The sequence below is a fragment of the Caloenas nicobarica genome, chromosome 3 (genome assembly GCF_036013445.1).
Source record: "Caloenas nicobarica isolate bCalNic1 chromosome 3, bCalNic1.hap1, whole genome shotgun sequence".
Classification (NCBI taxonomy): Eukaryota; Metazoa; Chordata; class Aves; order Columbiformes; family Columbidae; genus Caloenas; species Caloenas nicobarica.
Genome location: NC_088247.1, coordinates 76,905,362 through 76,921,285, shown reverse-complemented (window position 1 = coordinate 76,921,285; position 15,924 = coordinate 76,905,362). Strand labels below are relative to the sequence as shown.

At 42.6% G+C, this 15,924-nt stretch overlaps 1 protein-coding gene across 12 annotated transcripts in view; it reads left to right on the top strand.

Annotated features, from left to right (window-relative positions):
• TRIM67 (tripartite motif containing 67) overlaps window positions 1-12,768 on the top strand; it is a 35,718-nt gene extending 22,950 nt beyond the window's left edge. For 6 of the 12 annotated variants that reach the window (XM_065630846.1, XM_065630850.1, XM_065630848.1 and 3 more), the window contains 4 exons: window positions 2,188-2,326; window positions 3,411-3,714; window positions 9,630-9,792; window positions 11,279-12,768. In XM_065630846.1, the coding sequence (XP_065486918.1) occupies window positions 2,188-2,326; window positions 3,411-3,714; window positions 9,630-9,792; window positions 11,279-11,344 (672 nt within the window). In that variant the 3' untranslated portion in view covers window positions 11,345-12,768. Of the gene's footprint in view, window positions 1-2,187; window positions 2,331-2,605; window positions 2,623-3,410; window positions 3,715-9,629; window positions 9,793-11,278 lie in introns of all 12 variants that reach the window. The other 6 variants (XM_065630853.1, XM_065630851.1, XM_065630855.1 and 3 more) reach the window with 4 other exon arrangements.
• The last annotated feature ends 3,156 nt before the right edge of the window (window positions 12,769-15,924 follow it).

Here is a 15,924-nt window from a genome sequence, read left to right as displayed (position 1 = left end):
CTTCCTGCTCTTGTTGCTCCAGGACCGGGCTGGTCCAGTGCATCCTCGGAGGGGCTAGTGCCTTGAAAGCATCTGGATATGATTGTGGAGTACGGCTGCTGTCTTAACAAATGGGAAATTTTGCCAAAAACATGTGATGGTATTTCTTCAGGAGCTGCAAATTGGCTTCTCCCTGGAAACCTAAAGGTTTCTCAAGCTGAAAATGGCCTGGCACAGGTCCACCAAAGGAACTGCCTCCCAGGGCCAAACCACGACACCCACAGACAGCAAAGGCACCTGATTTGGACATCCCTCTTTAGAAGAGGCAGCGATATTGGCAGGGCATTTCGAAGGGGGCACTGTGTTTCTGAAAAGTCTCCTCAGTTCCTTGGCCCAAGTATTACTTCACATGGGTTTGAAGAGGCTGGTCTCCACTACTGAAAGTGTGAAAAGGTACCTTTGTGAATGGCTGATAGAGTTAATATTAGTAGGTGAGAGTGTTATCAGTGCATGATGAATGAAGAGTTAGGAATTTGTTATGAATTCCAGTGTCTTGGATAAACCTTTTCAAGTGTTATTCTCATGTAAATAAATACTTATGAATAACCAAGATTTCAGGCTGGTACATATTCAAGCACATTTATATGGGGGGGTTTGTAACTGGCAAAGGTTTGAGGACTGCCAGTGCTGCCACATCAAGATTTTGGATTGAAAAAGATACAAAACCATCTCAACCTTTAGAAATCTAAGGTGACAGCTTCTCAGGGGAACACTTTTCTTGCTGTGGTAGAAACACCCTCAGTTTTACCCACTGAAAGATAAACTGCAGGCTTCTCAGCAATGCCATTTCAATAAGAATTTGCTGACCCTTTTCATGAAGGATTATGTATCTGAAAGCAGTGACACTACCTTCTATAAGTATTCGATGGGTGGATTTAAAGAGCGGTTTTTGTCTCACATCATAGCAGAGCACATCAATTTGAGTAAACACAAGCAGTGAATAGGGGTAAAATATGAAATGGGTTAGAAAATGTGGGAGTTGTCCTACAAATACAGATTTTTGCACAGACAGCATATGTTATAACATGGAGATAAATTAAAACTCTTCTTTCTCTCCATGAAAGACCATCAGCTAACTCGGGACCCAAGAGATTTTGTTGTTTGTAGCAGCCGCCATGGTAGCAAAGTGGACAAACACATGGACTGCTGTAAACTTAAGTAATCCCTTTCTTATTCACCACATAATTCACTTTCAGTTGATATCAAAGAGCCTTAACCAACAGGACTACTCTTAGGCATATACTTAAGTGTCTTAACTGAATTGGGACCTGAGTGGCCTCCTTAGTCACAGCCTTTAGCTCTTTCTGGCCTTTGCTACTATAAATCTATGGATTTCACAGAATTGGAGAAATCGGAAGTGCAAAGGAATCGTGGCTTTCAACCCACTGCCAAGACAGTTTGTTTGTTTTTTTTCATTTTCTGTTGCTTTGTTCAGTTTTCCAACAAACATGAGGTTTCTAGGCTTCTTTCAGATAGACAGACTGTATAATCTGACTGATCCTCTTCATTAGTCTGCCTAGATGTTTCTCCTGAAATATTTCACATTACACAAGTGCTTGCTGCTTAATAAATCTTTACAGACTTTTGTGATGTCTCTGTTGTCTAGTTGCTGATTCCTCATGTGATGCATGTGATCCTAATTTCTAGGAGATCAATTTCTTCTGGCTCTGTGTTTGCAGTTTTCAAAATTATATTTTAATACAGACATGAGACAACCTTTCCAACAGGATAAAACTATGCTTGTCTTTTTTATGCTTCCATGCCCCCCTTTTTTGGTTCTACATAAATATAAGAATGCCCACAGTGGGTCAAACACTGGGACTATTATGTAAAACAATGTTTTGGAGTATGTGTTTAGGAAAAGAGGATTAAAACAAAACAAAACAAAAAGATCTTTCTGTGTTGCCTTTTATTGCTGTACCCTTCCAGCTTCATGTTCACCTTAGTGTCTCCATTGCTAACCATCCTCGATGTCTCCACTGCTGTGGCTGTCCATGTTATAACAGCATAACTTCTACATCCTGGGAAGCAATGAGAAGCTGTTCACTTGTGGCTTATATTTAGAAGTCTTAACATGTGCTCACAAGGCACAGAGAAACAGTTAAACTATGTCCCTCTCTCTCTCTCCCTTTTTTTTGGAATGTTTAGGAAGTATATGTTGGCAAGGAGACTCTCTGCACCATCGATGGCCTTCATTTCAACAGTACCTACAATGCAAGAGTCAAAGCTTTCAACTCCTCGGGAGTCGGCCCTTACAGCAAGACAGTTATTTTACAGACATCGGATGGTGAGTTGTTTTTTTCCCAGTTTCTAAGTGAAAAACTGTAGGTCTCAGTGGCACAACACTTGCACCCCTTTATACCTGCTAATAACTTTGGCACTTACTGGCATGGAGATTCTGGATCATCTGAGCAGAGAGTACAGGAACTGAGTGTGCACAGAGACTGAGTGCTCCTTCTAGCAATTTTGGGGATTTTCCATTGTCACTAACATTTCAGGTTTCCAATCATGCAATTTTATTTGGCTGTAGAAGTCTAGGCTCTAATTAAAATTATATTTGCTTTAGTATACAGAAGCAGTTATGTAACGCATGGGATATTTTTGTGCCATTCTATCTCTGCTTCTCCATATACCGTTGGAATTTGTCTATTTCTTCACTACAGCTTCAATTTCACAGCAAGGTTTAGTAAAACAGAGATGGGAATTCATGCTCGTTCCTCTGTAATTATACTTGACATCCATACGGGCATTACAAAAAGTTCATCTTCGTTAATGATATTGTAATGAAGCAGAAAGTGCATGCAGTTATCACTTCCACTTTTATGCTGTGTTGCCAAAATAGGCCAATCTAAAATATTTACACTTTAAGAGCTTTTTCTGTGTGGTGTCTTTTTGTTTGTTTGTTTATTTGGGTTTGTTTGGTTTTTGGTTTTTTTCTTTTTCCCATTTGATAAACTAGTGAAGTCAGTCCTAACCAGCACGGACACAATGTAACTCCATTTCCATTAAAGTCCATCCTGAACCAGGTCACTGATGTGAGCAGTTTCCATATCATGGAGAAGTCTTTGTGTCCTCAGTGACTTTTTTGTTACTGTGTGAGAGCAGAAAGTCACTGACCTTAGCAGCATATGTTCAGAGGAACAAGCACAGATAATATGAGGCACTTCTGAGCTGAAAAACAGCAGAGTACTAGTGCAAAGTAATCTTGTGTAGCTGCCTAAGGTAATGAAGAAAGATTGTCTTTATTACCTGGAAGTGCAGTGAGATCTTCAGGAAGGCAGAATCTCATTCTCCCAATTGAAGTAAAGCAGATGACACTTGAACACAGCCTGTTCTGCCATAGTCCTGCCTTTCTTTTTTCCTTTCCACAGTGGCATGGTTCACCTTCGACCCCTCCTCAGCTCACAGAGACATAGTGCTGTCGAATGACAACCAGACTGCCACTTGCAACAGCTATGATGACCGGGTTGTTCTTGGCACAGCAGCCTTCTCCAAGGGTGTGCATTACTGGGAACTGCATGTGGACCGATATGACAACCATCCAGATCCAGCCTTCGGCATTGCCAGGATTAACGTTGTCAAGGACATGATGCTAGGCAAGGACGACAAGGCCTGGGCCATGTATGTGGACAACAACCGCAGCTGGTTCATGCATTGCAATTCTCACACCAATCGGTAAGCACCACCTGCATGCTTTTCTCATTACTGCTGGCTTTTTCTGTGTTGCAGCACAGAAAGAGGTCTCAGAAAGCCTTCTAGCCCACCTCCCTGCTAAATGTAGTTCTTTTATTCCTTCTTAAAAATCACTAGTGACAGCAATTGCACCTTAGCAATCTGTGTTGGTGTTTGTTATCCTCACAGTTAGCAGTGTTTTCCAGAGATCTAGCCTAAATCCCCCCTGCTGTGATTTAAGCCCATTATTGCACATCCCACCCACGGTGCCAGCAGACAGGAGCGCAGCGCACTGGGACGCAGGATTTCTCTCTCATTGCTGGAGCAGCGCAGGGAGAAAGGTGGTTGATTCTCTTCCTTGGGAGGAATCCGGGCTGCAGGGTTGCACTGTAATTAGGCAAAGCACTGGCGATCGCCTGTTCAAAATGCAGCTGTTTATTGCCAGTCCTGAAAGCTGATTAAAGGTAATGCTGGAGGTCACACCTAGGGTGATCTGGATGCAAGGGACTGTTTGGCAGTGAGGGCTAAGTGGCAGATGCCATCCAACTGAGCCATTGTACTGAAGAGCTTTGAAAAGTGCCTCAATCAGTACAACCAGCTTACACAAAGGAGGATTTCAGAGAGCCACTGAGCCATTGTTACCGAATTCCTCTTGCTCCCACCACCCAGAGGCTCTGTGTACTCTATGCAACAGAGTGGTGGGGAGATATCTTCTAACTGAAGCTACCTCGAGGGCCAGATCACACAGAGATATCGTATGTCAGCCTAGATCCACTGTTGCACTGACACGGTCGCACGGCTTCCAGCGCTCATGATCGTTACCTCTGCCAAGTGCTGCCTGTGTTTCTTTGACACGTAGAGAAGACAAGGTCAGCTTTGCTTGAAGCTCCTTGGGGTATCACCACAGCAGAACTGCACTGCTTTCTCTCCATGTCCCATGGGAAGGTCAGCCCTAGCTGAAGGTCAGCTGGGTACTACAGGAACCTGGACCCTTGAGAAGGTCTCTGCTGAGGAGTGCGATTCAGGATCCAAAGTCCCTTGCTTATTTTAGAAAACGGTATATTTGTATACCTACTCTATCATGACAACAGATTGATATATGAATAAAGCGACTGACCAAGGTAGCAGGTAGCAGGTAGATAGGTAGCAGGTCTGTGGCAGAGCGAGAATCAATTTTGGTTTAGGTTTCTACTGACTGTCCCAGCAGGTCTTCCACACTCACTAACTCAGATATTGTTTCTGTTATACCAAATGATTAAAAGAAAGGCTTGCAGTGATTTTTAAAATGCTTAAATGCCCTATTATGTCCTCAAAGAGATAAGTTCATGCCAACATTCACTGTACTCTAAAGCTGGTTGTAATGTCTCCTGTTGAATAGTCATTTATACTCTAAAGTATACTTGTACTTTAAGTAAGTATAGTACAATTACTGGGATTTTTTGTTCGAAGCATAGTTTGATTTTGCAGTTCATTACAGACAGGTGGAAGAACCTTGTAGCTAGATCCAAAGCTATCTGAACTCAACTGCAATATTTTCTTTAGCTCCAGGGGCCTTAAATGATGCCCTAATTCAATACAGAGTAAAATAACATCAGTATAATAAATATATCAAAAGTTTCTCTGTCCCTTTAATATCTTGATTTGATTTAGGGTGGAAGTAATGTTAAGCTGTATTAATTTTAATGCTCTGTGAAACAGCTTATGTTTTCTGGAAAAAAGCTGGCAACGGTTCTGTGCGCTACTGTCCCAGAAACCTATTTTAAGGATTTGGTCCTCGGCGAGCAACAGAAAAGCGAAGCAAACCCTTTCTTTCTGGGAAGCAAAATGGAAAACACTTCAGATCTCAAATCATCTTGTTTAAGCAGGAGAACAAGGTGATTTCTATTGGTGATAGTTTCCCAGTTTTTAGTAGATAAAACACAAAGGCTTTGCAGGCACATCCAAGGCATGGATAGACCCATTGAGTATCTCTTGAAGTGAAGCACACTCGCGAAGGGCATGTAGTCTCATGAAATCATATGCGCTTCAATGAAATTAGATCTAGGCATTGTATTTTTAACCGTGACAGTCAAGTAGGTCATTTTTTTAACTCATTAGCTGTAATAGTCTTGTGGAAACAGTTATTGCTCCCTAGTTGTTTTTCCTCACTGGAGACATGGACATGATAGCACAGTGCCACAGTCCAAGGGAAATTTATTGTCACCCTTTAGCCTCTCAGATGTTATTGTGGTGGAGGCTATGTCTTAGTAATCATTTCATCCTTCATAATTTTAAAGAGAAGAAATTGGGGCAATAAATAAATGACTAGCTTCAGGGGTAAGCTGAGGTGGAGCTTGAAAGACTTGTTCATGGGACCTGTCATGTTTGGAGTACTTTCCTGTTCTTTTCACTCACAGCATGCAAAATTGGACCTGTCTACATCCTTAAAAACTAGCATCACTTCTGTAATGCTGGGAGAAGAGGCACGAACAGAAGACTCTCATGCTATCAAAAACAGAGGGGATCTTCAAGAACAGGTTGAACAATCAGTTAAGAAAACACTTTAGGGCAGAGATATAGCTTTGTAAGGTACCTTCCAGCCTCGTTGCTCCTGGAAATAATCTCTTCACACCAGAGATGTTGTGTGCCTGTTGCTAAGAGGCACTGGCATTCATTGCAATTGTTCCTTGGCAAAGTTCCCAAGAGCAGGAGTGCCTGGTGGTATAAGTGATACTCTAGCCACTACATGTTTGTGTAAAGAGACAGAAATCACACTGACAAGTTTTATACTGAAAGACAGTGGGAAGTGAAGAGAATTTAGAGTGTAGTCTTAAAGCCCCTTGTGATCAGGAGAGTCTCTTCACTGACATCAGAGATCTCTAGACCAGGTTTTCATCATACAAAAATGTTATCATTGACTGCAAAATACTGTCCTTGACAATAGACATGGTAAAGTTGTTAAATTACTGTAGAGTTCATGATTAAACAACTGTTGACAGATAGTTAAACTAATTATTCATTTTATTAAAGTGTTCATAAATTGTTAAGCTTTACTTTTCAGTAATAGTGAAACTTATTACTGTATTAAATTCCTTTAGCCAATCCATGCAGTCCTTCTGTGCACATTGTCCAAGCTGCTGCTGAACTCATCTTAGAATAACAGGCTCCACTGCCACAGGCAATGGCATTTTTCATGGTAGCCAAATTCTCCTGTCTATACTCTGACCTTCCGGGCTTCCGCACAGCACTTCCACACTCAGGACTTAACCGTTGTGCCCAGAAATAAAAATGTGCAGGACTGTGAGAAAAGAGGTGTGAGGATTGGGATTTTTTTTAAATAATGAAAGAGTGGCACATATCTTCAATAATGGATTATCATTTAATGAAGGCTAAGTATATATTGAAGAAGTCTTGTAAAAAACAGTTGTATTTTCCTTTTACATGGCCTGCAGATTACTAGGGGCTTATGGTATAACTGTCATTAAGTAGTTAAGAAAAGGCACTACGGTAAAGCAGCAGCTCTTTTATATGCTGCCACAGAAGTGAAGCACCATCAATTTGAGTCCCTTGAGCTAGATGGTGTTTTTATTGCAAGCAAGGATTTCATTAGAAAAATTATCTTGTAATACTGCCTAAATGATACACAGAAGAGCAAGGAAATACCTTGCTTGAGTTTGCTCATGAAACTTTGACTCTCCCACTTCTCCTCCTAAAGGAAGTGACCATGACAGTAGTCCAAAAAACACTGGGTTCTTCAAAGTACAGTTCCCAAGGAAATCGCAGGATGGTCTGGAAGAGCAGCTGTTCAGCCTCAGAAGAAGTCCAGCTCCCTGGTGGCATCACGGCAAAGTGTCCTCTGCTCGCCTCTGCCCTGCCTTGGCCCTGCCAGAGCTGGTTGTCACTGAGCGGGGTGGTGGCCGAGGAAGGGGGCAACCCACCTGCTGAAGTCCTGCCAGACTTGTGGCAGCAAGGACAGGAGAGGGTCCCCATCCCTCTGCTCTGGCTCCGCGCTCCTGTTCTCCTAGAGAGGCCACAGCTGGGTCCAGCGCTTGCCCGGGCTGGGCTCTGTAAGCAGCACCCGTGCCCTCTTCAGCCCGGCTGTCCCCGGGGGCTGCAGAGGAGTCACTCAATGTCACTGTACAGCACACAGCTAATTAGCCCACAAGAAGCAAATTAGCTTATCACATAGGAAAGAGCAGAATAATTTCAAAAAGGCAATGTTGCTGTTTCTGTTTCCCTGAGAGAATCAAGGTCATTTAAAAGGACGTCATAGAAATCTGTTTTAAAACACTGCAGGATATAAACCGTGGTGCCCTACGATCAAAGCTCTTCCTAAATAGAGAAAAAAACCATAATATATTTGTAAATAGCTCTAGATCATAGTACTATTGCTTCCCACAGTCACATCATGGGTTTTATGATGGGGTGCTTTTAATAAAAACAGTCTAGATTCTGAGATACTGAGGACAGGTAAGCATCTTTTTGTTGGAAAAGAATTTATGGTTTTGGAGAAGAGTTCAAAGAGAAACCTGTTAATGCCTACAGGACCAGAAAGCAAATAAAGGGAACCTGAGAACTGCATAGTTTGACATCTAATACATCTGAGAGCCCAATCCATGATTCTCAGCTATACCGTTATTGCTTGAAGAGTTTAAATGGAGAAGTCAGAATAATGTTCTATACTATTACGCCACAGACGGAACTCCCTTTACCTTCAGAGGAAATACCATGTGCCACAGTTAGTCTAAAGAAAACTAGTTTATGACATCTAGTGGACAAGGTGAAAATTTCTTACCCTGCACAATATTCTTCCTAATCATATTTTGATCCCTCCTCCTGCCTTTTTTTTTTTAAATGTTTTGCCTACCTATTGTGATAAATTCTATGTTAAAACTGCATTAATCTTGTGAATGTTGTGTGCCTGAGGGAAGTGCGTGGGACAAAAGACAGCTGCTTCCTTTCCTACTGCAAACGATTCGAAATCTGATTTACGCTGAACAAATTGTGTCAGGCTGTAAATCCATCGCAGAGGCCCTGTGATATTAGCAGCGTAGCAGTGCCTGTGGCCAATCTGCATAACTAGCAGATTTTTTTTGCTCAGTGCTTTTTAAAGTAATACTGGGTTTGACTAACCCCCAAATCAAAGTGCATTAATGTCAAATCGCTCAAGCGTGTAATGGCTGGCTGGGTCTGTCCTGGCAAGCTCTGATACCACGGTAGCTCTCAGCAGCTGCTCCTGACACAACCAATTATCACTGGTAGTAATAACCATGCCTGCACACTTGAAACAGCTCCCAGTCCTGTAGCTGAGCACCTTGTCCGTCAGGGAGCTACACTTATCCCTAACCACCCCCACTTTCTCTTCCTCCCCAAACCCAGTATCTGTTGTACTTGTGCTGGCTCCCTGGTCTCTGGAAAGCTGAGTCCCCTTAGGGGATGCCAAGATGAGTACTTGAACTGGAAAGCTGAATCTCCAGTTGTTAGCAGGTGTAATGATTAGCAAGGAACAGCTAGGAAACCAGCTTTCTGCTTTTTCATTCCTTGCCGGTGAATCACTGCACCATAGCAGGGATGCTCTGAGGAGCCGAGTCTCCAGGACTCCTGTTCCACACGTTGAGTACTGACCTGACATGCTCACCTCCCTGTCCCTCATCAGCTGCGGAACCTGTTAGCTCTGGACCCTATTTTCAGCTCTTAGATTGCAGCTGGAGGAGAGATGGACCTAATTTCTCTTTAGGATCCACCCATTAAGCTCCCATGAATGTGGTACATACGGTTCAGATAAAGGTGTGGATCAGTCATTGCCAAATGCCGTGGGGATAATAATTTCACCGTGCTGCTCCACTCTCCCGTTGCTTAGTAGGACTGCCGTGTCTTAGAGAGACAGCAGCGGTGTAGCACTCTGCCTTCACCAACAGCACGGTCCCTTTGTACCTTAGGACTGAAGGAGGAGTTTCTAAAGGTGCCACTGTTGGTGTTCTCCTGGACCTGAACAAGCACAACCTGACCTTTTACATAAATGGGCAGCAGCAAGGGCCTCCAGCATTTGAAAACATCGAGGGTGTCTTCATGCCTGCATTGAGTCTCAATCGAAATGTCCAGGTAAGTCTTCTGCTGTTCAGTCCAACTTACCTTGCTCCTCTGAAGGAGAATGTGTGCTACCAGCCATTGCTGCTGGGCCTAGTAACATCATCTGTAGGTAGTCAGCAGGGACAGGGGCTCTTTCCTTCTCAGACTGACACCTAAGCTACTAAGACTTTTTTGAAAACTGCATTACACCTTCTGCCTTGCCTTACGGATGTGAGGAGTAATGCTGTGTAAACAAGTAAAAGTATCTATACGCACTAATTCCTACCCTTATTTTACTGCAGTGCTCCACTTAGAAAGCAGCAGTGCTAAGGCTTCTTCTGGCAGTTTGACTAAAATGATGAGAATCCTAATTCCTTGTAGATCTTATGTTTGGAGGTCGTTAACATTGGCAAGAGACAGAAATGTGAGCGGCACAGTCGTAACTACACCAAAACAACACAGGTCAGAGAATTAATGCAACAGAGAAGACGCAGTTAATACATCATTCCTGCTCTTTCTGAATTTTGGAGATTGCTCTCTGTTCTCAAGAGGCTGTCCTCTTGGAGGAACCTTTAAATATAATGCATTTTTACTTCAAGATCCCTGCATATTGCTAGGAACAGGACATAGTGTAAGAGAGAACCCATGGAAACATCCAGGAGCCTGAGGACTAAAGGAGGTCAGCTTAGGTCAGGCAGGACCAATGCAGCCAGGGTGGAATATTCGTCATCTAAAACACCCAAACTGAAACCAGAAGCCTTGCATGGACTTACTAGTACACGAATATTTAGCATTAGTTACTGGTGGCATCCAAATCTTTCAAGAAAGTTTCATAGCTTTGTTGTATTTGATTCACCAACATGGAAGAGATGGGCACTTCTCTGGGCACCTCACTGCTATATTCAACAGATTTTTACTCACAACCTACCTTCAGTTTTAGCTACCTACATCCTTTAAGTACCTGGCTTACATTTCTTAAGACAGAACGTTGCCAACAAGTGGGCAGGGGGAACTCAGAGATTATGCTTGTGTTTGCTGTTGAATATTGGTCTGGTACATCTGTGCGGATCCTGACTTTGTGGAGATGTCAGGTTACAGAAGGAGCAATAAAATGTCTTGTGCTCTGTCCTGCCAGGACAGCAAAGATAAAAGGTTTTTCTTACATTTAGTACCTGGACTTCACTGTGTGATGCCTGTCCTGAACTGCTCGGGCTTCCTCACACAAAGGCACCATCCACCTTGTGTCTAGCAAGCAGCACTGCTGGACACCTACAACTGGTGGCTGGATTTGAGAAGAGATGTAGACACCTGGCTTCTAGACCCCAAGATATTCAGGGGGAAGGAGACCTGTTCATTTCAGGGTCTCAATATTCTCTCTGTTAACACTCTTGATGACTTAGACCTGGACCTGAAGTCTCACAGCCCTTCCTCTGTCATTTACTTGCTCTTGGCCTTCACTAATTATTTCTGCTGAGGATGTCCCAGTTTTGACTCTACATGTTGTTTCTTCTTTGTGCAGGTGACCCTGCACACAGGACTGGAGGTGCCACAATGTGTAAAACAGCCCAAGTTGCCCAACAACTAAGGAAGCCCCTGCCCATCCCTGCGCTGGATTCTGTAAGCTTTCTCAGCGTGATTTGGCACTTTTCAGTAAGTCGGTAAAAAACCAGTCTCTTCCATGACTTAAAACACTGTACAACATGTTGCTCACTGAGTGATCCGCTAGTTACAGCTAGCCCACTCCATTTTTAATTTTACAGCCATAGCAAGCATACGCACTGAACTGGACTTGATTGCAGATGGGTACCTGAACATATCTACACTGCACTGCATATATAAGTACACACACGTGCACACACTCACACACGTACATTTATAAAGCAAAAGGTTAAATGGGTGTATTTTTTTCTCTCATGGCTGGATTTGTGCTTAAAAGATATTAAGGATGCTAGAAAAAATGAGTAAAACATGGCTGTTGGAGCAATTTGCCAGGAGGTGAACTGGATTCCCTTGTCACCTGAAGTCCTTCAATTGAGACAGCATATGTTCTGACAGCTGAAGCAGAGGCTGTGTGCTCAGTTAAAGAATCCTTGGTTGTTCATTACATTCAGGGGCTCAAATGACCATTAATTATTCCTTCTGGTTCTAGACTGCAGTAAGCTATGGGATAACATTCCCCTAGAATTCAGTGGCAGCACTTACCTTGTTATCTTCAATGAGAGTAACATTGGTTTCTAACACTGCCACATCTATTATTCATTTTAGCTAGAATCATGATATGTGCAGAACTCAGATATGAAAAGCACAGAGAAAAACATCCTTGGCACATTTTAATATTTCTTATTTAGGTGTGATTATGGAGGCTATCACATACAGAAGACCTGATTGGGGTTATCAGCACAATTCTTGCAAAACAGTGCAGGGGACATCCCTTTGAATCGAATATTTAAATACAGTACATGCAAAGCAACCCATTTAGAAAAATGCTTTCCAGCCTTGAGCCTGATAAGTCCTGGGCAGCTGTAGTTCCAATGTAGCTTTGAGATCAGAAGCCTTAATTTTCTATTAGACTAGTGTGAGCTAACTAATGTCTCAATCCTAATGAAGCACTTGAGTGAGAAATTCATAGCATTAATGTGAAATCCATCCTTAAGAATTTTTCTGGATTGGGAAAGAAATCTTTTGTGAGACTTACGTGTGTCTGGCATCTCCCATGAAAACAAGCAGCCATTTCAGGTGCTGTCCATGACAACTGGAGTCTGGCTGACGGGGAACTTCCCACAGCTGTGGCACAGTCACTCACGTGCTGTTGTCAGGAAACACCTTGATTTGTGTGTGTGCTGCTTTTCCTCTGAACCCAGTTAATGTATGCTAGTGTGTGTGTGTATAACAGTAATGCAGTAAGAACACAATGCAGCAGACTGCGTGAGCTCATGACATCTCAGGCTCTGTCACTCTAATCCTACCTAAGTGCGGTGCTATCAAATAAGAAGAGCATAAACTCTTACATCCTATCGATGTACTACTTCCTTTTTGTGAATCCTGCTGCTTATACAAATTTTCCTCTCGAAGCACACACATATGCACGCACATATTGTTACAAGACATGTAATTATTAAACCTGAAAACAAATATTCTAACCAAAATCCGGCTTACTGCCTTGCATTAAACCACAGCCGCAGGACGGACAACCCAAACCTGCTTTCGGGCAGCCTGCTGGCCCCTCAAGCATCCTGCTGCTGCTCCACTTCTGCTCTCTGGCTGGAGCCCATCACTCAGGTAGTGCTGAGGGATGGCGAGGCTTCCCCGTGACAGAGCAGCCAGGATCCTCCCTGGGGTCATCCCACCTCACAGCCGTTGTGGGGAGCTGCCGAATTAGTCCTGGGCTCTTGCAAAGACAAAAAGCAGTCTGCCATCATGCTGCCTGTAACCAGCCAAGCATCCTGTAGCTCACCGCTCGTGCAGAACAGCACTGCACCTTCAGTGATGTCAAGACTGAAATAGGAAGCAAAACCAACGACGTGAAAAATTAATGTAAGTGGGAAAGCAACAGTACTTTCTTCAAAGTCTGGAATGGATTGTGTTAGTAAACTTGTAGACATTGGAATAACTGTGCTATGCTCATCGTAGTTTCTTAAATAATAGCAGAGACCAGCTATGTTATAATTTTTGGTTTAATTTAATACCATATGAACTCATGCAGGATTTTCTAATTAGTGGGTCTGTTTTAACCTACCTCAGCTAGAATGCTACTGGACCCCAAATTTCCTCTTGAGTGTGCTCATTGTAAAGTTGTCTCCTACGAACCTAACAGCTGTAATCATAGCATTGGCTTTGAGTATCACCAGTCAGAGCAGTGTATGGAAATACTGTACATAAGTTGCACATAGTTTTTATATTGGGAAACATCTCATGATAGTTTTAATGCAGAAGGCACTCCATGTTCACTTTAAAAAGACATTGTTTGTTTTGAGACTGAACCTTTGTCTTTACTCCCAGTTTCTGTGACGGAAATTCAAATGAATTTACATCTTTCCAATCTTCAGCCATTGCCAGATGCTTAAAGTTAAATGGGTTTTAGAAGTGTTTGTGGTATTTGGTTTTGGTTTTCACAGTTGCCTTGGTCTCAGTTCCTGGTGTGTTATACCTTGGGGAGAACGCAGTGAGTGATACAGGTTAATAAGTTCTCATGGAAATACGGACAGGAGCTAGGGACATAATTCAGAGCTGTAGAGAAGCTTGTTTGTTATCCTGTACACATTCTAACATTCATAAATGCAGGTTATAGACTACCACTACAGTCTCCTTTCAACCTAGTGGAAATGCAAATAAAATAAAAGGAGTATAGTTAGAAGTACGTATCCAGCTTTAGTAAGACTAATTTAGCCTAGGTCAAAAACTAAGAGTGGTTGTACGTGTTAGTTGTGTACACATTCAAGGACTTGGATTTGGCATGGCCTTTAGCAATAAACTAATTACTCCAATAGAGTGTAGTCTCATGTCTTCAACTGGATACCTTTTGGTAGTTTGATTAACAGAAATAATTATTAAGTGGTTAGAATTATGCTAGGAAACTATTTACTGCACACATGACTATTTATGTGGAGCATCCAGATGGCCATGGGAGCCACCTGAACATAGGCAGAGCAGAATTTTCGCTTTGCAGAACAGCATCACGTGGGGACAATTGGGGCACTTCTACCTCTCTGCTCAGGCTGGAGGTAGCTTGCCTCTCTCCAGCTAACTCCCCCGAGGTCTGGCTAGTTATAAACCCAGCAGTTCACATGTTCTTCATCTGCAGCATCTCTTGCGCCAGTTTGTGTTTCCTCCAAATCAGGAGGAGGCCAGCCTTTAGTAGTTCAGTCCTTGCGGAAACTGTACTGCTGACTGTCCAGGGAGAAGCCGGAGGGCTGAAGAGTAGCATAGAGACTGCTTTGGATGTCTCTTGATGCCTTTGATTCCTCGATTCCTGGACCCACACAGCACTGCCTTTCATAGGGCTCTTTGCTCCTAGAGGCCAGGCTGTTCCTCATCAGGAGGAGAGCAGAGCCTTTTGCACTGGGATGAATCTCGCCCGCTGTGGTGCAGAGTCCACACAAGGTAGCCATAAATTGACTTAACATTTAAAAAAACCCAAGCCCTCCTTTAATAAATGTAAAAAAACTTGACTTCTGCATATGCCAATTTGTAACCTCTGCACAGCTACTAAATAAATACAGCAAGCAAATCTTCTGTCTTGCAGAGCAACAAAGGACTCCTAGCTTTTATCTACCCCTGTAAACACCAACCTTAGCCTTTGTAAATCTTCTTCCTGGCTCTTTCCTCTGCATATTTCCCCTTTTAGTGGGACCAAACAGAAGCAGCGTGCCATCAGGAGCACTGTCAGACTTCCCAAGGCCAAGGCATGCAACACTACACAATTTCCACTCCTTTCTTTTCCCTCATCAACTCAAAAAGAACTCACAGGAAGACCTCTAAGACCCAGTATCAATATGAGCACAGGCCTAGCTGACAGTCTCTTACTACTGCTGTGGAAAGGTATGTGCTATACAATAAATGTCAGTGAGGACAGCAGCATACTGTGATGCAGCATGAATTTGGAAAGCAATTTGGCTTCTAAAACAGAAAAGACAGGCAAACAGCACTGTGACCTCCCACGCTTGCCTATACATTTAAGATACATAGAGGAAAATATATTGGACTGAACAAAATAATAATATAAAAGCATGAGCTTACATATATCAGAGTTTATGAGGAAAAGTGTTAAATGTAATTTATTATATGCATAATGTTTCATCATGTTGTAAATAACGCCATTATAGCGTATTGCTGTAGTTTGTTCTTGGCTGGTGATAGAGTTCCGTCAGAGTGCTGTGTAAGCTTGTTTTTTAATTTTTTTTTCCAAATTGTAGTTAGTAAAGATGGCAGAGAGCACCCCATACTCTAGTCTCCTAGTTGTTCTAGAGCAAGTAGAAATGAGATGCAGATCTTTTTTCTTTCTTTCTTACATAATAGTATTTCTTAAACAAGGAAAGAGAGAGAAGAGATCAAGGCTAAACTGCCACTACCACTGTATGAAAAACCTTGTGTTTGTGACTGCTAATTAGAGGTGGTGCATTTTGGACCACAATTCAGATAACCCATTCCTGCAAGAAGGGATGCACA